The sequence below is a fragment of the Heliconius melpomene genome, chromosome 20 (assembly GCF_056956725.1).
Source record: "Heliconius melpomene rosina isolate 202511_hmr_F chromosome 20, ASM5695672v1, whole genome shotgun sequence".
NCBI lineage: Eukaryota > Metazoa > Arthropoda > Insecta > Lepidoptera > Nymphalidae > Heliconius > Heliconius melpomene.
Genome location: NC_140408.1, coordinates 3365184 through 3390711, shown reverse-complemented (window position 1 = coordinate 3390711; position 25528 = coordinate 3365184). Strand labels below are relative to the sequence as shown.

Below are 25528 nucleotides of genomic sequence, written 5' to 3'. Positions count from 1 at the left end.
AAAATAAAACATAGTATTGTTTTTTATTTTCATCAAAGGAGGTAAACAAATAACAAACAAGTATTTCTTATATTTTATTGCAATCGTCCTCATAAAGTCAGGTTTAAATAAGAGAAAGTAATTTCTATCTAAAATCGTACCATACTTATCTTTTTTATTGAAAATAATGGAGGACTGTTTTTTTATAAACTTTTCGATAATTAACAAGTAACTAAATAAACATAAAATAATTCCTTTGTTGTAAAGGCCTTCATGGACAAAATTTAATTTTGTTCAATATAATTGATGTTTCCTTAAGTGGCTTCTTAAAAAGTGAACATTTAACGCTTATTCAGCCTGTTTCAATTAAAATTATACAAAAATATAAAGATCCATTTTATATTTTTATACATACGAGTAGACATTTCTTAATTTCTTACTTGTTTTTGTAAGTAGATAAGTAAGGTAAGTACATGTAGAGGATAAAATATTTTAATCGTGTTTTTCCTGAAGTATTATCTAATTATTTTTATAGCAACTGTATATATACGTATAGATGTATCTTAGCAATAAATAATACTTAATAATGTAGTGTTTTTCACGATCAATGTATATATATTTTATTACATACCTACTTGGATGCGATTGTGATCTCTTTCAGCATATCACAATTTTTTTACCAGGGTTTACCACGCTACAGTTTATTTTTTAGCTTTTCGTTGTATCCTGCAAGGATTTGCATAGGGAGCCTAGTGTTAAGACACTCCGCTCCCCACTTTTGCTGAATGTTGGCTTTGCATGTTGAGTGGAACTCAACGCCGCCGAATATTAAATTGGCCCTTTCCATATATATTTTTTTTTATACAACAACTATAACTTCTTTTTTTTATAATAGTCCTTGCTTACCATATAAAACTACTAATATACTTACTATAAAATTATACGTAATAATGGAACAATAAATATTATCACTAGCACGTTAACGTTATCTATGTTAGATGCACCATTGTTCATATGAAAATTTATATAATATAATATTTTATCGCACTGCACTTCGTAGTTTGTCATTCCTTCGCGGCTGTACATAATTATTTTACAAGTTGCATTCTTACTAACGTACAATCGTTGATTTGTCACGGGATCCTTTATTGTCGTTAATTTCCAATCAATTATATCACTTTCACTTTTAATGGGAGCTGCCACGATTTCCTCAACTCCTGGATCTTCCTTCCAAAGACTCACATTTGTCCCATCTTCCGTCATCTTCCTTGTGTTATAATCGCGTATATAGCGATGGAGAAATGCTTGAGCCAAATGACAATATATAGCTAGGGTCTCGCTTAACTCTACATCTTCTATTCTCAGCCAGCATTGCTCCGAACGGTCGTTTCTATTGGGTAATTCCAAAGGAAACGGCAACACTATATAGGGTTTGGGATTTGGTACCACCTGTGACTTGACAGCGGAGAAACAGAAAATGTTTATAAAAAAAATAAATATAAGTAACATTTTAAATGTGCACTTGGCACGACGTCATGGTTTGAAATGATTGTCTTGGATATTCGTAGCGGCAAAAAGTGAAGCGAATATTGCCTTCACAGACAGTGATCATGGGATGGGAGGTTGCAATTTTACGATTATTTGTCACAGTTTTTAATTCGATCGGTGTTATATAATACATAGTTTATTAGTTATTCGGATAAAGAAAAAAGACAAATGCAATTCGACCAATTGAGAGAGAAGTGAGAGTTTAAATTGTGCACTTTATAGGGTTTTACGAAACTACTAGCGGCCCGCCCGCGGCTTCGCCTGCGTGAACTACGTTATTATCTGTTCATGAGTACCTACGTTCTATAAGTGAGGTCCATGCAAAATTTGAGACTCCAAGCGCTTATAGTAACGAAGTTTCATACAAACTTTCAACCCCAAAAACAACCCATTAGAAGTCGAATATTGCAAATTCCTATGCAAAATCTCAGATTCCTAACACTTGTAGTTTCTGAGATTTCGTGATGAGTAAGTGACTTTTCAATTTTATATATATGGACCGTTTATTTTGAAAGTGGTGTAAGTCCATTTTCTTTTGTTTCGAGAAAATTAAAGGTTAGTATGTCGATGATTATGCAATTTCATTTACCGACTGATTTTAAGTTGTTCAAAACATGGGTTTTTTTTGAGAAATTAAACACGGACTAGTTATATATAAAAAAATTACATTAAATTAAGCATGAATTACGTGATAGCTCATTTTTGGAAAAAATGGACTTACACCACTTTCAAAATAAACGGTCCATATATAGATAGATGGTTTCGCCTTATGTTGTAGGTTTAAATACCTAATATTAATATTTTATTTATTCGAGAGCAATTATATGTATATTCCCACATCTGCAATATTTTACGTAACTGATAGAATGTGTATTTTTGTCAATAATAATCTTACTTGTATCTTGTTTTTTATTGTTGTTTCACGCTATATCCCGCACGTAACAGGATAGACAAAGGGAACCTGGGATGTTAATGTGAAATTGAATGTCTTAATAGTAGGTGTATTAAACTCTCCGTTTCACATGAAGATACCTCTAGCCACCGTATTCTGGAGAAATTGCCTGGAGATTAAGTGGTGGAACGCAATGCCGCGCTTTGCCTCGTTACTAGAGCGAGGAAATGAAAATATTAAATATTTCATTCCTCAGAGTGAGCATCGAACCCAAAACCGTCGCACGCTTTGGGCCCCTGCGCCTCGACGGAATTTGTTATAGGTATTTATTATGAAAATTAATTAAGTCTCGTTATGTATTACTTACGAATGGAATAAACAGAATATACTTAATTATGGTCTCGTTCAGTTTCTCTCCGCAGTCGTTGAATGAGTCAAAGACGCGTGATAATTTATTTAATTTTTTTTTTACCATTAAGTACTTTGTTCTGTTCATTTGTAACTGCACTTAGTAATAACCATCAACGCAGCAGATTACTATTTCCTGTTTTTGTGCACCCAGCAGGGTAGGCAAAGGGAACCTAATGTTAAGAAAGTCCGTCCCAAATTTTCCGCCGAAGTCTGGGGTCATTGGGTGTTGGCGGAACTCAACGCCGCGCTATACCTAACGAAATAACGTACATCCTATCAGTTAAAAGAATAAACTTTATTTCTATAAAGCCTCACCTAAAAAAAACGAAAAACAAAGTGTCACTAATTTAGTTTTAATAACTCAATTAATTAACTGTTAGTGTTTCATAATTACATATTTACTTAAATTCGTAGAAAATAGCGTTAATCGTAACAATGTTTTGACTGATAGGTAGCTATTGAAAACAAAAACACAATTTATGTCAAATATGCTAGAGATGAAAATGTTTATCATATTTTGTAGCCTTTGGCCTTTTAACTTATCGATACTGCTTACTGACCAGGAAAGTACGCTATAATTCCCACATGAATGACGTCTTATATGATATAATTAATTAAATGCGCGCAGCATTTGGTGTAATATTGAGAGAGAGATCAGACGTGTGCTTATTTTTATATAAAAAAATGGCCAACAGGTTATGGTTGTGCCTATTTTTATTGTATTTAGTTTTCAATTATTCGGACTGTGGAAGGTTTTCTAGTGGAGGTTCAAGATCTAGTTCCCGTGGGGGTTCAAGATCTAGTTCCAGTGGAGGTTCAAGATCTAGTTCAAGTGGGAGTAGAGGATGGGGTTCAAGCAGGTCGTCCTCAAGTTATAAACACAGCTATCCCTCATCTTCCGGCTATTCTGGATCATCGAGCCAAGGCTCACATAGTTACCCCTCGTCCTCATCGGGCTTATCGGGGTCAAGGTCTAATACAAATTATTGGAATCCATGGAAAAATACTAATACTGGATCGGGAAGTTCAAGTTCCTACCCTTTGTCAACAGGATTATCTGGCTCTGGTTTTAGTTTTGGCAGCAAATATCCAGCATCAACAGGATCTGCAGGTAGTAAAGTCCAACCATGGCAAACTATGTTATCTTATGTTAACTCGAAAGGTGAATTCAAATACCCTGGGTCATTAACATCGTTATTATTTGATTCAGGATCCGGAAGCAAATATCCTTCATCTACGGGATTGTCAGGCACAAGTGGTACACTGATCTCCTCAGGATCAGGGTCCGGCAGTAAATATCCAGTATCAACCGGGCTATCTGGCTCAGGTTCCGCTAATAAATATCCAGCATCATCCGGGCTGTCTGGCTCAGGTTCTGCTAGTAAATATCCAGCATCAACCGGCCTATCTGGCTCAGGTTCCGCTAGTAATTATCCAGCATCTACAGGCTTATCAGGGACAGGAAGTGGTAATACATGGCCAACGGGACCGTCAGGATCATTATCAGGAAGCAAATATTCGCCTCCAATAGGATTATCAAATACAGGAAGTGGTAAGCACAATTATCCAACTCACTCAACGGGATTGTCAGGGTCAGTAATTCGTGATCCATCGATACCACACCACACTGTTTCTAATAATATTTACTCGAAGCCATCTCCTCCACATCACACAAGCAGTAGTTACAATACAAACAGTGCGTTTGGATCAGGATTTAATGGGAACAAACACTATGGATATGGACACAGTAACTTTTATACAGCACCACAACACATATATGTTACGGAATATAGGAATTCTAACAGTCGATTTGGTGATTTGCTAACCGGTCTCACATTGTATAACTTAGGTCGATCACACAGTCACTATCACGATCACTACTATTATGATGATTACTACCGACGAAGATATAACACAGGAAGTTATGAGACGTCTCATGAAAAGCCAAGAGATGAAGCTTATTGTACTTTAAGAGTCAAAGATAGTGGGAAATTTGAAGAGCTGAAAATACCTTGCGAAATTGTATCTACATTTACTGAAGGAAGTAAAAAATCTTCTGTAACAGAAACTCAAACAGTATGTGTTTCAAATTATACTGTCATAAATAACACACAACCTACAACATTAACTGCGCCAAGCAACGTAACCGCAGTTTCTAAAAATAATGAAACTTTATTGAATTTAAATGTTATACCAATTAATGCTTCTACAGCTCCATTACCAAATATCACGATTTCTCTATCGAATTCGACATCAAATTCATCTAGTTTGCCAGACACAGCAACTCAAAATATAAATGTATCTACAACAATAAAGCCAATTCTTGAATCAATTAATAATACAGCTCTAATAGTGAATCAATCAGTTACAACTTCTAATATAAGCGTCATGAATTCAACAAAATGCACGACCACGACGGACCCGCTCAGTGTAAAAGGTCCTCCTGTAAATACAGCCAATATGGATTGTGAAGTTAATATAATTACTAAAGAATCCAGATACAGCACAAAAATCGATTGTCAAAAATTAATACAATATTCCAAAATGCCAGATCCGCCCAAAAAAGAAAGCCCTGTTGCTCCTGAGAAGAGTAAATTGAAATCATGGCTGTCTAACCCGCCATGGTGGATGTCTATGTTCATTGCCTTGTAAAAATCTAACATTTTATATGGATTGCATTCGTAGATTAATGTCAGAAATTTAAATTAAATTATATTTCAATGAATTATAGTTATATGCTTAATTATATTTATTGTTTATTTAGTATTAAGTTGTAGGAATTTATGTGTTGACATTTTCATATTAAGCTTCTGTTTGTTATTGTTAGCTGTGAAGCATCGTTATAAATAAATAATGTTTATTATTAATAAATATGTTTATTTCATCCTGTAGCCTGTACATAAATTACATAGATATCTTAAGTTCCTTTATATAAGACCGGTTTTCTTGTTCCTAAATAATAAGAAAACCTGGCAATACTAACAATTAATTATTCATGTGAGTACGAAGCAGAACGAATACATTTCATACGAATATCGATTTTAGAAACGATTGAATTTTTATCGATTCTTATCTTGCAACCTATATTAAAATACAAAATTTTAAATAAAAAAACGGGCAAGTGTGGGTCTTATGGGCAAGTTCGACCGAGAGTTTCGTGCTGATTTCAGGGTTGTAGGTCAACGAGAAGTACAATTATTAAAGTATATCAATTAGTGGCCAAGCTCAATTCATTTCTATTTCCCAAGTCTACAGGATACCTAATAGATTAAATTAGAATAATAAATAAATTAGATTAATAAATATGGTTCACAAAAGTTAAGTTTGCGGGCGTGCGCTCTCATTTGGTAAGAAATTAAGTACAAACAGAGCTTGTAATGATTTTATCTCTATGAAACACATATAAATTTTCACTCCTTCAATTTTTTTCTTTATTTGTATTGTAAGTTTCACTTCATGCCATATTTTATAAGTGTAGGTCCACGGGAATTGATTACGCGGCGAATTTTTTATTTTTTTATATTATTACGTACCACAAGAGAAAGAAAAATGTACAAGTACAATAATTTCATATAAAATGAAGCAAAATTGATACACAAATGATATAATTTTTTATCACATACATACATACACACATACTGCCCGGGCGAAAAAAAACTAATATTTTAAGATATTTTTGTTAAATTATTTTAAGACTAATTTAATACATTTATAGAAATTTTAATTTTTTCTAAAATTTTCATAGATTATTAAGTGCTTTATTTATATTATACTTGATATTAGTTTTAAGTGTCGATTACTACCGATGATAGATTATAACATATTTTAAAAATCGATTCACTACATAATCGATTTGATCTGACAGCCCTAATGTGATTAAACAGACATTTGTGTTCAACTTTAGTTTTGCATTGCCATTTGCTAGTGTTGTCAGTGTTGTGCGCAGGAGTAATACAAAAAAGACTGTCATTGTTGTGTAATTGGAAATTAGCGACATGCTTCGCTACACTCGTTTATTTCTTTGCTTACTTTTAGTGATTTTAAGTGTTGATGTGATATTATCAAAAAGGATTTCTGGTAGACACTCTTATCCAAAACCTCATGGCGGTGGTCTATCTGGTGGGGGAAGCCATCATTCGGGAGGCCTATCAGGTGGTGGACATGGATATCCTTCACCGGGAGGTCATATAACTCCTTCACAAACTGGCGGAAGCCACGCATACCCATCGCCTGGCGGAAGCCACGCATACCCATCGCCTGGCGGAAACCACGCATACCCATCACCTGGAGGAAGTCACACATATCCATCTAATAATCCAGGTGGTCATGGATATCCAAAGGGTAATGGATTATCAGGTAACTCACCGAGCCAGAGTCACTCGACACACACTACTACTACAAATGTTCATCACCACTATCATTATAGTCCTCCTCAACAAATAAGATATACACCTGTACATGGTGGGCCTCCAGTGAGCTACCCAGTTTATCATGGTACCCCTCCAACCTATGTCTATCAGTATAAAGATTCTGGAAGCAAGTATGGCACCCTACTTGCTGGTTTAGCCCTTCTCAATCTTGGCACTCTTGGAGTCAGTGCCTATGCTGCAAGTCAAAGTCACAGCCACAGTCACTCAAACTACAAGCCTCAACCTGGTGAAATATGTAAATTTGGTATAAAGAAGGATAATGGAGATTATGAAGAGACAAGAATAGATTGTAACTTAATTACAAGTTTCATATTCCAAGAAGAAGCTAAATCTCAAAATACAGGAATGAACTCCACTGTGGTTTCAACAACCGTGACAAATGTTACAACTATTAATGCAGCAGGACCAGGAGAGTCTCCACCACCACCACCACCACAAAATGTTTTATATCAAATGTTACCAAATGGCACACTTGTTCCTGTGAATGCAACAACAGATAACACAACTGCACCTCAAAGCCAGAGTCCTTCATCAGATGCCTCTATGACGTCTTCAGTTACAACAACAACAACTACAAATACTACAGTTGTAAATGCACTGGATGTAAAGGGTGCACCAGTGAGTGTAACTCCTGGAATGAAATGTTATGTTATAAGACATACTCAATCTTCTAACATGCGAAAGTCTGTTGATTGCGGGTTATTACAAACCTATGCCCAACAATCACTAAAGAAAAATTCTGCTTCAAAAAATGTACCACAAGTATTAATATTTGGTGTGTTTTTGGCAGTAATTGCTATTTATTAATTTATAATGAATATATAAAAATATATTACAATTGCCTTTAAAGTAGGCTATGGCAGTTTGGTGATGAAGCAGTAAAGAAGCAAAATAAATTAAAATATATATACTTATGAATCACAAAATATCCGTCCGAGACTGAGATCAAATCTGTGATCTTCATGAGTAAATATTTGTTTAAAAGTTTACTTATTTAAAGTTTATTATTAATTAAATTTAGAAATATAAGAAAAAATAGAAGTGATACTTGCTAGGAATAACAAGATATTAGTAATAAAAGTGTAACTGTTTTCTGTATTTATTATATATTATGATATACATTTTTATATTAATAATAAAACTATATATTTTTGTAACATGTATTAATTTTTGGTAAATATACACTTTTAAACATATTTATGAACTTTTATTTTGATAATTAATTTTATAATATAATAGATTGAAGTAAAAATCTTGAGTTATAATGTTTATAAGAAAATAATATAATATATTTGTGAAAAAAATGTCATACTAGAAATTTTGAAACATTATTTCACATTTTTCCTTATTTAATTATATAAACTATAATCACAAGTGGTTAGAGTTCAGATTACTGTAAGCCCTAGCTAGCCAAGTGGCAATATGCCACAATTGAGTTAGCTGAAGCTATATTATGTTCATATTACTTTGAAGTGGAACATAAATAAATTACTAGTAATTGTTTCAGGCTAAATTCAAAATAATTGTCATTCATCTTTTTTTCTTCTGTAATACCCATGTTTCGCTGCCATAACATCGGTACTGACACTCCCTCGTGTAGGGCCAAATGGGGAGCTGTGCTGACGTGGTTGTCTCATCAATGCAGCAAAGGCACCGTTAATCCTGTTACCGGCAGCTATACACCTTTCCACAGTAATCTAGTATCTTCCACCTCTATTGAACATATTTCTCAGATACTTATATAAATTCCTTCACTTTTCTTAATATTTAGCTATTAGGATAATTTCTTCTCGAGTAATTGAGTGGTCTATAGCTCATACTAACGTCATACATGTTTTTTTATCATCGGGAATTCTAATTGATAATTTAATTTGTTACCTATAAGAATAAAGCGAAAACCGTTATTCATTTTACAAACTGATCAAACTAAGATTTTTACTATTTATCTTGATTTTGAGGTCAGTTGTGGCGCAGCGGCGTAAGCATGTGACTGTAAATGCGAGAGGCTGTGGATTTAATTCCCACTCAAATTCAATCAACTCAATATTTAATATCTTTATTTTGTTAGCTCTGCTGTTGAGTTGAGTTCAATATGCAGTGTTATAACACTAATCTCCCTCTCACCTGCTACATGCGGGATACAGCCGAAGCCGAAGATTGTATTAAAGTTCATTAAATAACATTTTATACCTAAGTATTTATTTTTCTTACAAATGACGTCTTGGAGTATAATTTATTTATATGTTGGTTTACAAGTAATAATTCATTGTAATACTGGTTATATCGATTAGATCACATGAATAATTGTGTTTAAAGATTAATAATATTGTTTTTTCTCAGGCACGATGTAGGATTTTCCAAACGATTTAATATATTTTATTGTTTTATTACATTAAAAACCGATCTCCCATTTTGCGTCAAAAAAATAATACCTAGAAAAAATATAAAATATTAATTTCTGAACATTAATTTTTAATTGCTCATTTATATGTTCTTTTTTACTTTAACGCTATGTCACTATAGACATGGACTTTTCTTATCATTCGTAATTTAAAGGCATTTAATATAATAATTATTATTTTTAAAAAATAATATCAATAGTAAATCATATATTCGAGAAATGCAATTTATGAATACCGTTAGTCATTTTAATTTCTGAGAATTAAAAATCATTGCCATGAGAAGATTCTGGTATACAAAGTAGTAGAACAGTCATGTTAGCAGGGCCGGTTTTAGCACTACCGGCGCCCTGGGCGAAATTTTTTCGGCTCCCCCTAACTACATTTCAATAATATACAAAACGGAATGAGTACAATGAAATAACCATGTATTTAAAATAAAAATAAAATTTCACTTCTTCTAGCCTTTCTACCTGCGAATTTTATTTTCAAAGTTGATAAATATTTCAATGACGATAACTTTGTTTTTTTTTTTTTTTAGATATCAAAGACGACGATGACTTTGTTTTTTTTTTAAATCTTAGACTATTTTAAGACATCTTTGCGCAAAGCGCCCTACACGGGCAGAAGATAAAATCTAATAATATACAAAAACAATAAGTTTTTATTATATTGACGGTTTGAGTAAAATCAAGAAGAATTGTACTCAAATTGTTTTTACATGGGCCCCATGGGCTAAGGCGCACAGCGGCTATTTAGGAAAACTTAAAATAAAACAACTCGATACGATACCTTTTAAATCCGGCCAGAAAGTAGAGAATGGAGTTTCTTGACACTGGTTTCTTCCTGTCTAAGAAAAGAGAAGAAAAACATAAAGCTGAATTTTTTTCAGTAATGCAATATGAATAAATTTTAAGGGAAAAGTTCAGTTACAACTTTGAGTCCCGTCCCACTATACGTATTACATTAATCGAATATTGATTATATTTAAGACATAATTTTATTATTTTAATTGAATTTAATTTATAAATTTATTTTTATGTTGAACATGATGCATCATTATCATTGCTGATTTAAATAAGTACCTACGGTTTATGTTCATCACGACTGCACCTACTCATATAGTTATTAAAGTTTATGTAACTTACGAGTATAAAACATGAATTCCGTTCCGATTACAATGTAATAAAGCATGGCGAATAAAATAAATATTGTGTAAAAATATATATATTAGAAGTAGCCGTAGTGGCGCAGGGGCACAAGGTGACTGTAACGTGACGGTTCTTGTTTCGATCCCCACTCGAGGGAATGATGATGCAAAAGTCCGGCGTTAAGTTCCGCCATTCAACACGCAATGCCTTGACAAATTTGGCGGAAAATGGGGAAGGGTGTGCTTAAAATTAGGTGCTCTCTGCCTGCTGGTTGGTTCTTTAAATCTGGCGTTCCGAGACTTCTGCCTGCTGTATGCTGGATAGAACGAGAATACGATTTAAATTTTTAAAAAATATAAGAAATACATAGAAGGAGCTTGACTTTATGGCAATAACATTATTTTTATGACAAACAATACTTACAATGAAATATTCTATAGATATTATGAGTAGAAACACCAGTCACACACACGTAGCTATAATTAGTCGTGGTTATTGTTTGTTTTATTTCACCTTCACGCTGTTTCCCGCACACAGCAGGGCAGGCAGAGGGAACACAGTGTTAAGACACTCCGTTCCCCACTTTCCGTCGAATTCTGGAGGCATTGCGTGATGAGTGGTGGAACTCAACGCCGCGCCAGAGCGAAGAAATGGAAATTTAAATAAATATTTCACCTCCTTGAGTGAGGGTCGAACTCACAACCAGTCGGTTTTACAGTTTCACACTTAAATAGTAATAGTTGTGAATTGATAAATATTTTTCAATTTATCATGACCAAAGTATTTCGTCATCGTAATTGTAGCTCACGGCATCTTATTTTCGCGTTATTCGTCTGTCGCTACTAAAATGATTTGAATAGATGTGGTATTTTTAACCGACTTCTGAATGAAAAGGAGGTTATCAATTAATTATAAATAAATGAATTTCTATAATTTTCATTAAGCTAAGCTAAAACTGTGATAATAGTGATATTTAATATTGAACATCTAAAAAAATAATTTAAATTAAATAGTTAGTATTTATCAAACACATATTTATGATTTTTAATATTAAATATAAAGCTTAATTCAAAAAAACAATTTTCCTTTAATTTCAGTTATCATCTCAGCTTGTTGGGTAGCAGGCGCTGGGGTCGGGCTGCTACCTCTATTTGGATGGCACGCCGCCGTCGACTCTGCACCTGGATGCTATTTCGTGGAAGTCATGGATTACAATTATTTAGTATTCCTGTACTTCGCAACGATCGTCACTCCTAGTGTGTTACTTGCGGCGTTCTACGCTCATATCTACAGAGTAGTTGTTAAACAGGTAAATACAGTATTTATAATTGTATTATACTCTTAAGGATATGAATATAATCTAGGAACTCAACCGACAGGTCTAGGAAAAATTTTAATGATAGGAAGGGGGAACCTGTTGAGTCATATAGCCGTACTGACTATCAACGGCGACTATAACTTATTATAAGACTATAGGAGAGGATCTCAAATTTTGCATAGGAGTTACTTATAAGACGTAGGTGCTCGCTAAGACGGGAATTTGCAAGACGACTTCTAAGGGGTTGTTTTTGGGGTTGAAATTTTGTAAGAAACTTCGTTACTACAAATGCTAGGAGTCTCAAATTTTGTATGGATGTCACTTATAGGACGTAAATACTCATGGAGACAGAAATTGAATCAGAAATTGATAATAACATAGTTCACGCAGGCGATCCCGCGGGCGGGCCGCTGGTTGTTTATATACATCTCTACGCACGAATGATATGACATGCAGAACACTGCGCGTCGGCCAGACATCTGTTTTTACCTTGTATTGTAGTTTGTAGGTTATTTTTGAATATTAATTATTTCTAGATACAGGTGTTAAAACAATTTTGTTTTAAATATTTCTTTGAATTGAATTTTCTTTTTGTTTTCTACGTTTTACGTTTTACTGTCTAGATGTGTTGGAATTATATAATAAGATAAATTGAATGTGTGTACACGAATATTCTGTAACTCTATTGTGTATTTATTAGAACTCTCCTCTTTGTATTTATTTATTCCTATTGTTCTATAGATATGAAGAACCTATTTAACTAATGTTACGAATATACAATGACACCTGAGATAATAAATATTCTTCACATATATATTGCTATATTTATAATATTATAAAAGATATTTGCATCTTAAGTTATCAGTTTCTAAAAAGAAAGTATGGTGACGATCGCTTGGGTACCGTTACTAAAGAGTCTGTCTCACAACCATATCGTATTGGAGAGGCAAATAGCTATTTAATAACTCTATTAAACTTATCAATATTAGAATTACATTTTTTTATTAACTGTAAGTAAATTATAGTTTATTCTTTAAATAAATTGGTATATGAGCTTCCACTGCACACCATTATATCAATGATATTTTTTGAGAACTCGTACCTATTTGAAATTTATATAGATAGGTAATAATTAATAATAATATCATCATCATCATCATCATCATCAGCCTGTCCTCGTCCACTACTGGACATAGGCCTCTCCAATGTCACAATTAATAATATATTAATACATTTTTTTTTATTTTCCCGCTGGCATAACCATGAGTGGTGTTAAATTCCGCCACTCAGTACATAAACACTAGGTTCTCTCTTATTAAAATATATAGACTATCTGTCTTTTAACTGTCAGTATTTTAAATCTATTTTTACATTTTTATTCATAAAATATTATTTTTTATATTTATATATTAAAATAATAACTTATAATTAAATTATACTCGTGAGATGAATTCTTAATTAAAATTCTTCTCGTGATATAAATCGTACAGGTTCTGTTTACTATGCAAATTAATAATAAATCTACTTATTAGTGCTCTTGAGTGCTTTGGATTTAATAAAATATTTTTTGTAATATAAAAAAAGAGTATTGTTTTTTTTACAAAATTGTATCTTGAACGTAGACTTTACTTTTAAGGCCGTTTGCATAGCGTGCGACTAAACACGAGAGTTTGTAAAATTTTGAAAAATTAAATTTAATTAATTTTATTAACACCTTTTTCTTAAAATGAACGCTTCTCAATATACAATACACGCACATTTGCATCTTATATGGGATTTACCATATTTTTGTCGTTTATGTAATACATAACCAAAAAGGTTGAATAAATGAACATCTTCATCATTTATGGCTTCTAGAGTTAAGGAAAAACTCATAGATTTCTACAACTTGGTTATATAATGCACAATAATGTTTATGTACTACCTACATCTATATTAAATATGTTGCATATATGTATATGTTACCGTCAACCTGTATAATTTGTTATTCTATACAATACCTCAACAAAGTACAGTATACAAAAAACGTGTAGGCAATGTATAAGGTAATATTTAGTTTATACTTTGCCTAAGTACTCTCTAAAATACAGAATGCGGAGAATTAAATTGAATTTGAATTTAGAATTTGGTTCTGTGTGTATAGGAAGAGAGCAAGGCAAGGGGAGGGGGAGATTGCGGACAGGCAGGCCAGTATTTTATGTGCAGATTAGAAACTATAAAATTAAAAAAATGTTAAATGTACAAGTTTCCAACCTACCCTAATCTAACCTAATTTGCGTATAAAACCTTTGAATCTGTTGCTTGAATACCTATATAGATAGGGCCTAAGATCTATTTATTTTACACATTGCCCATGGAACAGCAAGTACTTTATACAATCCCTAAGAATTATTCCTCTTTATTCATTGTCTAGGCAAAGTATGTAATACACAATAATATTCATATGCATTGCCTGGACGCTTTAGGTGTTATATAAATTGCCGAGGAATTGCATAAAATACCGAAGCTATACAGATTGCCAGTAACACATACATGACTGTTTAATAACATATAAACTACCTGCATGTTTTTGTTTGACATTAAAGTTCTCACAGTCACATGCTATAAGGCTGTTGTTTTGATTTTTTGACCTTGACTCCTTTAAATGTTAAACTTTAAAAATGAATTAGTATTTGGAAAAAAATGTGGCATACCAATTGCATAGTGCAAAATAAAAATCTATTACAATAGTAAGTTAGACGTTCTATAGGAATAGACTAGGCTCTATCTATACATATAGTATCTGATAATATTTTATTACTTAAGATTTTTAACAGAAATTGTCAAAGCAATAAGGCATTGCTAAAAGCGTATAAAGCTCACTTGCTGTAAAACTATAAAAGAGTTAATGATTAGAACAATGATAAGTAATGTATTACATCACTTATGTTTAGGCCTTTTAGACTTAGCAGTTGGCACTCTCTTTCTCTTAAATAAAGATGGGTCAGAGTGCCCGCTGCAGAGATATATATATTTGTGTACTTAAGTATAATAATATATTTAACCCCGAGTCTTTTTCTTTGAATTTAAAAATCAATGCATTCAAACGATGACAAGGAAAAAATTTAAAAACTATCCGTGATAAACGTACCACTTCCTCCGGACGTACCTTGAACAGTAAAGTGATAATTTGTACTTTATTTCTCTTTAACAATAAATTAATTATATATATTATAGTATCTATGAATTACTTTTGTTTTTAATTATCTTGAGACTAGTCGTTTCACAGGTACAAATGTGTGATTGTAAATGCGATTGTAGGTTCGATCCCCACTCGATAAAATGTTATATTTAAATTTATTTCATTCTTTCGCTCTGGTGTCGTCCCTCCTGAATTCGGCGAAAAATGAGAAACGGAGTGTCTTAACACTAGGTACCCTCTGCCTACCCTGCTGCATGTCCTTATTTCGTGGCACTACATAAAAACAATGCATAATTACCTTTACCTTATACGCCATATATGAAATTTATTGTAAAATAATACGAAATATTTAATATTATTCAGAATTCTGACGTAGAAATAATTATTTAGTTGAGTCACTCCAAAATTCCCAGATCTACGTCACTACGTCGGATGCCTATACGCAACAATGTTGTTTACATGGAGATACAACAGTTTGTTTTGAGAGACAGGAACATGCATACTTACGTTTATATTATCATTATATAAACAAAAGCAGTTTGAATAAAGATAAAATAAATAATAAATTATTACAGTAGTTCAAAAGTATAAAGAGTATTTATTTTGTAATTAACGACTGTCATCGCGATAGGTTGGGGTTCGATACCCACTCTAGGAAATGAAGTATTTAATGCGTACATTTCACTTTGGTGTCGAGGCAAGGCGCATTGCGTTCCGGCATTTAACACAACAGAAATCGGTGGAAAGTGGAGAACGGAGTGTCTTAACACTGGGGTGATAAATAATATTTTTTTTTCGTTATAGTTAAAGTATGTAGTGAGAAAGCGTTTGATAGTAAGCCTGACGATTGTGGGTTTGATCCTCACTAAGGGGGATGGCTATAGATTTTAAAATATTATAATTTCTTCGTTTTATTAGATAATAGGCGGCGTTGAATTCTGCCACTCAAGTCTGGCAAATTCGGCAGATAGTGATAAGCAGTGTTTTGACACTAGGTTGATTAGCAGAAAGAATCTAACATTAGAGGAATCTGTTTTCATATATATATTGTATCCATTATAGAGATATTTAGTATAAAAATCTAAAATGGAAATGACCCAACTCTACGTTTTTCACATCAGCATAGTAAATATTAACTTTCCTCTAGTAGAGATCTTAAAAAACCGGTTGTCAGTAACTCAGACAATTTCCAACTAAACTACGTAACGATGACGTCATCCCTTTACCAGACCATTAAAACTAACACATGCCTAAATGCCTGGTTTAATTTTACCTGTGCGTCAGCAGACACAGCAATACAGCAATGTATCAATATTGTTGTCCTTGACGCTATTTTTTCAGATTATATTATCAAATTAATTACTAAATTTAATTAAATAATATAAAAATAAAAAACTATATACATTTGCATAGTATACTGTTGAGGTATGTAGTGATATTGTTTGGCGCTCTCTCTCTCTCTCTCTCTCTCTCTACCTCGCTAGCAACAAACGCAGCGAGTGTGCAGGGACTCGCACTTAGCCAATGTTAAAATTTAAACTGTCTAACTATCACGGTTCATGAGATGCAACCTGGTGACAGAAGGATAGACAGACAGACAGACATACATTAGAGTCTTACTACATACAGTAATACTTTACATTTTGGGTACGGAATAAAAAAATCTAAATAAGAAAGAAAGAAGTAATGTAATTAACGGTAATCAATCTACCTTATAAAGCAACAAATCATCATCATAGTATGTTTATTCATATTCTTATTATTTATACGTTTTATAATTTATTTTCAACATCACTGACGGCATCAATGCTATAATTAAATTCTCGAACAAACATCTAGTGAAATACAATTTATATTATTAAAATTATGAGTATACGTATCGAATAAATCTTAGTTTGTACTAATTCTTTTATCTCATTCAGTTCATTTCCTAGAGCGAGAATCGAACCGACAACCTGTAGTGTAAACACTCGCAAGTCGCAGGCTTCTGTCTCTGTGCCATAACTGGCCTCTTATTTAATTAAATATATAACTCACGATAAAAAAATAATTCTTACTTTAACATTGTTTAATTGCAGATGAGCGCAGTGGTGACAGTCGAAGGTGGACAAGGTCGACACGGCACCATGCTACGCGTGCTGGGAGCTGCACAGAAGCGAGAAGTGAAAGCGACACAGAACCTTGCAATCATCGTCTTCTTTTTCATAGTGTGCTGGATTCCTCTATACACTATCAATGCTATCAAGGCTTTTATGCCTGAATTAGACATTCCAAATCCATTAACATACTTCTGTATAATCTTCTCGCACCTGAATTCAGCAATCAATCCGTTACTATACGCTTATAATTTAAAAGATTTTCGAGCAGCCCTCAAAGGATTAATTTGCACTATATTTGGGAGAGGAGTTCCACTTCCAGCTGCTTACAGACCCCCAGTACCAATTCGGAGACCTGCATTGGAACGTTGCAATGCATTAAGAGAAAGACCAAGAATTTATGTTAACTCTCCAGTATGGCTGCGGCAAAGAGAGGCAGAAATAGCTAATGAAGAAAGAAGTAAGGCTATATCATTAGTAAACCCAGACATGGAACCATTTTTAAACAAAGTGGTCAATGATAATTCGAGTGGTCGACACACACCAGAAGGTCGTGAAGGAAATAATGGACCATATCTTATCGAGACTAGTCAATGCCAGAGTCCCTATAAAAAAGTTGAGGAATTCATAAGAAGAGTTCGCAGCGTCAGCTCCGAACATAGCTGACAGGAGCCAAGCCGGGTGCCCTCGGCTTATAGTGTGGCATAATAAAGCTTTAATTTATTTTATACAATTTGTATATAATTTATCTATTAAGAGTTATAATTAATTAGTCCAGTATTTCTTATTTGTATTGAAAATATTTTTAGATGTATAATATATATTTATGTATAGTACTGAAATCAATGTTTGAGATTAATATTGACGTGTTTGTTAGACGTGGAGATGTGCTTTAAAATAAAACTGTCAATGTGTTATTTGCTGCTTTTATTTTACATCACATATTTTTTAGGGTACCGTAACGAAATTTTTATAGGATCATTTTATTGTCCGTCTGTCAACATCAGAAGAGGCTGTTAAGATTATTGATATTTTATAGAAAAAAAGCATTACAAACTCATATTTGTATTTTATTTCATACAAAATTAGTGCATATTACTTAAGTTTGTCAAGTTTTATAAGTTGTAAGTACCTACTTCCCGTTGACCTACAATCCTGAAATTGGCAAGAAAGCCTCGGTAGGCGAAAAGCCTTGACCCCTTTCGTAAAAGCTTAATAAAAAAATATTAAACTAAAAATAACACCACTGGGGCTTACAAGTGATTAATGATCACTCGATATCTATTTCGCGCAGGGCTCATATTTTTTATGCGTCCAGATGGCTATCAAAAATCCTGATATCTTATCTGTGTTATTATTTTTGTAACGAGGTTATCTAGGTCATAATGCTTCATGAAAACACCAGCCAGCCAGTGCCAGCTATTAGATGACATGACTGAATCCCATTTAGTACCTAAAGTTTTTTTGAAACGTATAGAGAATTACCTGAATAAAAACCAAATTATAGATAAGAGTTGAGTTAAAGGAAATGTTTATTTACGTATATAAAGTACAGTTAACCTAATATTTTCTTACTTTCAATACCAGTTTGTTACTCTATAGGAGCTAGCAGCTAGCTAGTACCTAACTTTAGTTTTTGTAAATATTTTTTAACACCTATGTAGGTATTTCTCAGTACTTTGTAATATGGAGATGATTCTTTGAAGTATAATAATAATAATGATGGCTTAACAACGAAAAGTATAAGTTTGTGACTCACATTTTTCCCATTCACTGCCAATTGGCATAACTGAGGATACTTCCTTATATTGCTTTTCCTACACATTATCTAGAGGTTTACTCGATTGTTCGAGTTAAAGATTTTAACTTTTTTTTATATTTATCTATTTTAATTACAAAATAGAGAAAGATAACAGATAAAAAAACAATTTGCAAATTCAGTTTTTGAATGTGTGCATATTTGGTTCCGGCCAGGTTGAGCGATCATTGCAGTAAACCTTAACTCTTACTAATGGCAATATTCACTTTTAGTATAATATAATTTTTATATATACTAGAGTTTAAAAAATGTTAATCATTAAATGTATCTAAAGAAAAATATTGAACTGGTTTGAACCAGCGACCTCTGAGTTACTAGTCTACACCATATGGACATTTCAGATCAGAAGTCCCAAGGCCTCTCTAAGTATTATATATACTAAGATTAAACATTGCAAATCGTATGAAAAAATAAATATTCTATGTTAAGTCGAGGTCGTTACTAAAATATCTCACTTGTTTTAATAATAAAACGGTGAAAACATAGAAACTGTATGAGATAAACTTGTGTTAAGAATCTAGGTAAAAATAGATATAAGAAAATATTTAAATCTACATAATATAAGAAAGGTACAAAAATCGTATTTTTTTTTAAATTAAAATATTAAATATTTTGTTTCTAATCAAAATATTTTTTTAAATCATAGATTAAAAAAAAACATAAATAAACAAATAATAATAACATAACTAAATATTATATAAAAAATATAAGGAAAATGCGCCTGATTTTAGTTTCAGACAATAATTAATGGATATGACCTTAGCGATCATGTGATTGGTATCAGGTTCAGACAATAGACAAAAACAAGTAAAAAAAAGATTTACTGATGGATAAAACCTTTACAACTGAACAAGTTAGTACTAATTTACTTTATTATAGCTGTATATATACATCAATGATAATAGAAAGTCAGTATTTCCTAGTTTCTAATTAAATTACTTTTTATCCAAGTTGTCGCCAAAAACGCCATCTAGTGGATATGTCTATAATAAGTTCAATGGTGGTAGTTCGCAAAGATAGTCATAGTTAGTAGGCTTAAATAGTATTAAAATAGACACAGAGATGGAGCTTTATAATAAATATATAGGTATATAATATATTTATATAATATACATAATTATTATTTATCTACGTATATGTATGTGTTATTTATTTAGTGTATATTAGTTATATATATTTATTTATTTATATTATTATTGTTATTAAATTCCTTATATTATAATTTAATGCACCACCCACCACCTTCTTTTTTAAACAATTCCAACAACCAAAGGTTGCCTGGAAGAGATCGCTTCAAGCGATAAGGCCGCCCGCCTTATTGTACATGTTTTTGTTAATTTTTGTATATAAATTGTGTAAAATTTTGTTGTTTTTGTGCAATAAAGGATATTGTATTGTATTGTATTATTATATAGAATTAAAAATTGTAATATATGTGCAATTTGCACAATACCAATAATAAATAATATATAACAATTTAGTAACGTACGTAGAGGGAAGCTAGTGCTAGGGATACTTCTGTTCCTCACTTTTCGCCGATTTCTTGAAGCCATTCGTTTTAAATCGCAGAACTCAACGCCGCGCTTTGCCTCGTTACCAGAGCAAGGATATGAAAATATTAAATATTTCGTTTTCTCGAGTGGTAATTCAATCCACAACCGCCGTGTTTACAGTCGCACTCTTTCCTTCAATTATTTTTTTTTCTTTTTTTATCCCGTCTTTCTATAAAAGTACCTATAAAATTTTGTCAATAGTATGTAAATACATGTGAACATACGCTAGTGTTGAATATAAAAAATAAAATAAAAGACAATAATGACTACCTTTCTCAAAATGAATGCTTTATAGGGTGCCACAAAGGCGGTCTAATTGTAAGTGATGAAAAATCATGCTGTATAATTAAAGAGAACAGCGTATTATTTGATCATCATTTTTTAATGATATATCAAACGTAAGGTTTTCAATGTACACAGATAAAATATATTTTATGACAGTCTGTTAATATGGTTAATAAGCATCTGTGAAAAATGTGTAAATAATATTATTGTTAGCTCTAATTGAATATCAAATTTTAAAAAATGTTTTATATTTATTAAATTATACAAATCATTTATACTAGAGGCCCGCTCATGGCTTCGCCCACTTGAGCTACACATTTTTTTCTTTACTCATTTGAATTACTTTAGTGTACTAATAACATTATCATATTTAATGACAATATTCACACACTAAGGGATAGCCAATTCAACTTTATTAAATATGAACCGATTTAAATAAAATAAACTATAATGTTAAGGAAAGTTTGCCAAAATACAATAAAAAAAAACTAATTTAAATCGGTTAAGCCGTTTTTAAGATTAGCGTACGCGTTAGCAAACACAAAACATTTTTAATATCATTATTTCTATTCAATTGATAATTGCCTCCAAATATAGATTTTCTCATAATTTTACAAAATAATGGAATAACAAGCAGAACAGAATGATGACATGAGTATTTTTATAATAATAAGTTGTATTAATCAAACTTATAATTTAATTTTTCTAACATAATTATTGTCGTATTTTAAATAATATTTTGTATTTTTATATTTTACACTTTACGCGAACTTGCAGAATAGGAAACATAAAAGTGAATATCTAACCAAAAACGATGAAATTCATTGATAATATCAAAGATTATTTTATAGAGACTCGATTTCAACTTCGGGATAAAAGTTTAGAAAATATAATATGGCTTGTTAATCTTGTACCTACTAAAGCTGGCTTTTCCATTTTAAGAGATAGAATTTCTGGTAATGTATAATTATTCGTTTTTAAAGAAATAATTAAATTCAAGTCACTTTTTATTGGGTAATAAATACTTATATTAAATATATTTCTTATTCAAAACAAAAAATACATAATTAACAATATTATTCTAATTTCAATAGTTTTTATAATAGGTACTAACTCAGGGAAATCGAGAGAAAATTCTGAAAAGAGCAAACCTAATTTAATGCTAATTTAATAACCTAAATAATTATATGAATGCTAAATTGTATTAGCAAAAAAAAACTAATTATAAAATTAATATTATATATGCACCTACATAGTTTTTTTCCAATTTTTAGCACCATTTTGGATATTGCATCTATCACTTCTGTTTTACGTGTACGGCGTCGGCAGCGTAGTATATCAAATAAAATTTGCACAGGGAGCCAGTGACTTTATTAAGAGTTACGTTAACATTTCAATACTCATTTTAACTGCAAATAATAGTTATTGGTTTTTAATGAAACGGTAAGTATTTATTTCTTAAATTTAATTATTAGCTTATAAAATTAAGGACAGTAGGCGCTTATGGTTCGATCCACACGAGTAAATGAAATATTTAATATTTGGCAAAACGCAGCGTTCAGTTCCGCAATTCAACATGCAAAGCCTCCAGAATTGGGTGGAAATTGGGGCGCGGAGTATCTTAACACTAGGCTCCCTTTGCCTAATCTGCTGTATGCGGGATTACAGCATGAAGCTGGAAAAAACACAAAAATATATCGTCCAATCTTTCGAATAGTAAGAATTTAACAAAATTAGTCTTAAGCGCCATATTAATATTGACATAATAATATATCTTGGTAATCTTTTGATCAGTTAAAATGAATGAACGACTGCTTGTTAAGTGGGTGTTCAGTGATCTATTAGTGTTGAACAGGCAATATATCAATATACCAATTCAGCAGATGTCAAATGAATAAATAATTATATTGGAATATCATCTAATTTGTCATACAAATACAAAAATATTTAAAAGTTGTTTTTAGCTTCGCGCTGTATACTGTACATAGCAAGGTACGCGGAGGGAACCTGGAAGCCTAGAGTTAAGACATTCCGTTCCTATCAGTGCGCTATTGTTTCAAACATTAAGCCATTAATTAGCAAAATGAAATCCCTTTACGATTTGGCGTAAGCTGTACCGAAGGAAAATTCCTGCTTTATCCAAGTAATTTTTACTTGGGAGAAAAGTTTCCTCGACCACGTCATATCTCATGGATGGTCACAAGGGGTGGTCAGGGCAGGGTAACGTCACAAGCATGCGACTGTAGACACGACTGGTTGTGGGTTCCATTCCCACTTGAGCCTTAACACTAGGTTCCCAGATTTCCCTCAGCTAAAATCTAATATTATTTAATCTTGCTTTAAATAATATTAGATTTTACTTAATGCAGAACATTTTTGTTGTTAATATTTTTTAGACCATTACTAAAAGTAGTCATCGAGCAAGTAACCAGAAATGATTTATTGTCAAAAGAGACCGTTTTTCTAAAAGATAAACATGGAAAGCTTTTGTCTGTAATAAAAAAGATTTTGTTCATATTTTACGGATTCAATCTATTGGATGCACTTTTCATTTACATTCCGCATCGAGTCGACGTCTCTAATGACTACTATTCGATGACGCCTTGTGTTGGTAAGATAACTTTTCTATTTTTTCCGTTTAATTGTACTTACGAGAAAAAAATAATAAATGTAGTAAAAGTGACGTAAATACATTTGATATCTATAGAATTTATCGAAATTTCTAAATAATTATTATTAATGTGAAGTTATAAATTATTATTATTATAATTCGCTAATTAGTGCCATCTATTGAAATATGCTTATATCAATAAAATAATCTATAATTAATTTCTTTTCATATTTATTAATAATTCTTTCAGGATTGGAACCATTGACAGTATCACCCAACCGCGAAATTTGTCACGTCATATTATTTTCACAGGAAATAAGTATAATGACGGTAGTTCTAAATTACCAAGCACTTCTTCTATTCCTTATAGCCCACACAGCAGCCATGTACCAAATGCTATCAGCTGAAATGTTAGCTTTCGATGAATACGAAAATTCTGATATAAATACTGTCGTTAAAGAACGTCTACCATCTTTAATAGAACGGCATGCTTTGACTTTGAGTATAATAGATAATCTAAAGGCACTATATAGTATGCCGATAGGTGTCAATTTTGGTTCAAACGCCGTTTGTATTTGTCTTTTTTTCTATCTTTCCCTACACGAGTGGATTACTTTTGCGCCAGTCCTTATTTACTGTTTTCTAGTTTTCTTTTTATACTGTTTTCTTTGCCAACGTCTTATTAATGCTTCGGAAGTCTTTGAGAATGCAGTGTATAGCTGTGGTTGGGAGAAGTTCAATATGAAAGAAAAGAAAACAATATATGTGATGCTGTTGCAGGCACAGAAGCCGATAACACTTTTAGCAGCTGATATTATTCCAGTCAATATTTATACGTTTGCGAGTACACTTCGTGCGATGTATCAGTTTATAACAGTAGTGAAGTTGTAATTAGTTTTGTTAAAAAAATCTTAAAAACGTCACTTTACCCGCTTTTTGCACCATTTTAATATAATACTATCTTTTATTAATAAAATTGTTATATTAATAATGGAAAATATAATTATATTATTTATTTTAGTAATCCCTGATATCTGAAATGTTTTTACTCCGTTGAACCTTGTAAAACTGCATTTGTTTAGTATAAGTAAAATTTAAATAATCAAATTTATATAAATATTTTAATATATACATATTAAATAATAAGATATACTTATAAAATATAAACACTGAGAGCAATAACACAGAATTGAGGCAAATAGGAGATCTTTGAGAAGACTGAGCAAAATATCCTGCTTATCCAGTGGACTGCCGTTTTACCTATAACTTTTTACTTTTCATTTCTTTTGTCACCTCCGTGGTCAAATTGAAAACAATAAGAGTTGTACTTATATGACATGTTTTTAGTTTTTAAGTGGTTAATGATTTGAAGATGATAAATGTCGTGATTGTATAAAGCTGAACAGTTTGTTTGGTTAAGCCCGATTATCACAAGAACTGCCAGTTCAAATAAAAAAAATATTGTTTGTGTTGGACAGTACAATTATAGAGGAAGGTTATAAAAAATAGTATCACCTAAAACAAATTTCTTCACGCATTTTATCAAATTATTTTTTGTAACTGTAAGGAAAAAAAAGTAACTAGCTTGCACGAACTAAGTGTTTACAGAGTTGCTAAATATAACGGTACATTTGAAGGTTTCTCTTGCGATATAAACTTGTATACTTTTGTATTGTTCCTAGGACGTGTTTTATTAATGTTGCCTTCTAGTTTGTGCCCACCCCAGAAATTTACTTACAAAAAATTGCCCACAAACACATCTGCGCAAAGCTAAAGATCAAAAACAAATAAATAAAAATATACGAGCAAGTAAAGACGTAGTCAAAAGGCACACTAAGTATTTACTAGTCCTTCT

The 25528-nt window shown here is 32.0% G+C and overlaps 5 protein-coding genes across 6 annotated transcripts in view; 4 read left to right on the top strand and 1 right to left on the bottom strand.

Moving 5' to 3' along the window:
* Nucleotides 1-18322, top strand: part of LOC146527565 (adenosine receptor A3-like) — a 41918-nt gene extending 23596 nt beyond the window's left edge. Inside the window, exons 2-3 of the mRNA XM_085204336.1 lie at nt 11908-12119; nt 17388-18322. Of these exons, the coding sequence (XP_085060462.1) occupies nt 11908-12119; nt 17388-18071 (896 nt within the window). The 3' untranslated portion in view covers nt 18072-18322. The remainder of the gene's footprint in view (nt 1-11907; nt 12120-17387) is intronic.
* LOC146527568 (uncharacterized) lies at nt 759-1537 on the bottom strand. The gene has a single exon (XM_085204338.1). The coding sequence runs from the start codon at nt 1486-1488 to the stop codon at nt 910-912; it is 579 nt and encodes a 192-aa protein (XP_085060464.1). The 5' UTR covers nt 1489-1537; the 3' UTR covers nt 759-909.
* LOC146527567 (uncharacterized) lies at nt 3438-5701 on the top strand. Its single transcript, XM_085204335.1, has 2 exons — nt 3438-3941; nt 4041-5701. The coding sequence occupies exons 1-2, from the start codon at nt 3449-3451 to the stop codon at nt 5480-5482; spliced, it is 1935 nt and encodes a 644-aa protein (XP_085060461.1). The 5' UTR covers nt 3438-3448; the 3' UTR covers nt 5483-5701.
* Nucleotides 6725-8454, top strand: LOC146527566 (uncharacterized). Its single transcript, XM_085204337.1, has one exon. It carries the CDS (start codon nt 6826-6828, stop codon nt 8065-8067), a length of 1242 nt encoding a protein of 413 aa, XP_085060463.1. The 5' UTR covers nt 6725-6825; the 3' UTR covers nt 8068-8454.
* Nucleotides 18323-21876: 3554 nt separating the features above from the next.
* On the top strand, nt 21877-25203 carry LOC146527564 (uncharacterized). Of its 2 annotated transcripts, none has more exons than XM_085204682.1 (4): nt 21877-22018; nt 22337-22505; nt 23459-23673; nt 23924-25203. In XM_085204682.1, the coding sequence occupies exons 1-4, from the start codon at nt 21877-21879 to the stop codon at nt 24562-24564; spliced, it is 1167 nt and encodes a 388-aa protein (XP_085060808.1). In that variant the 3' UTR covers nt 24565-25203. The 2 variants fall into 2 exon arrangements, with proteins under 2 accessions (XP_085060808.1, XP_085060809.1); XM_085204683.1 differs by having other exon boundaries at nt 22319-22505.
* The last annotated feature ends 325 nt before the right edge of the window (nt 25204-25528 follow it).

Coding starts and splice junctions, on each gene's coding strand:
- LOC146527568 (XM_085204338.1), bottom strand. CDS start 1,488: ATGTTACTTATATTTATTTTTTTTATAAACATTTTCTGTTTCTCCGCT.
- LOC146527567 (XM_085204335.1), top strand. CDS start 3,449: ATGCGCGCAGCATTTGGTGTAATATTGAGAGAGAGATCAGACGTGTGC. Junction 3,942..4,040: donor AGCATCAACAGGATCTGCAG/GTAGTAAAGTCC, acceptor TATTTGATTCAG/GATCCGGAAGCAAATATCCT.
- LOC146527566 (XM_085204337.1), top strand. CDS start 6,826: ATGCTTCGCTACACTCGTTTATTTCTTTGCTTACTTTTAGTGATTTTA.
- LOC146527564 (XM_085204683.1), top strand. CDS start 21,877: ATGAAATTCATTGATAATATCAAAGATTATTTTATAGAGACTCGATTT. Junction 22,019..22,318: donor TTTAAGAGATAGAATTTCTG/GTAATGTATAAT, acceptor GCACCTACATAG/TTTTTTTCCAATTTTTAGCA. Junction 22,506..23,458: donor TATTGGTTTTTAATGAAACG/GTAAGTATTTAT, acceptor AATATTTTTTAG/ACCATTACTAAAAGTAGTCA.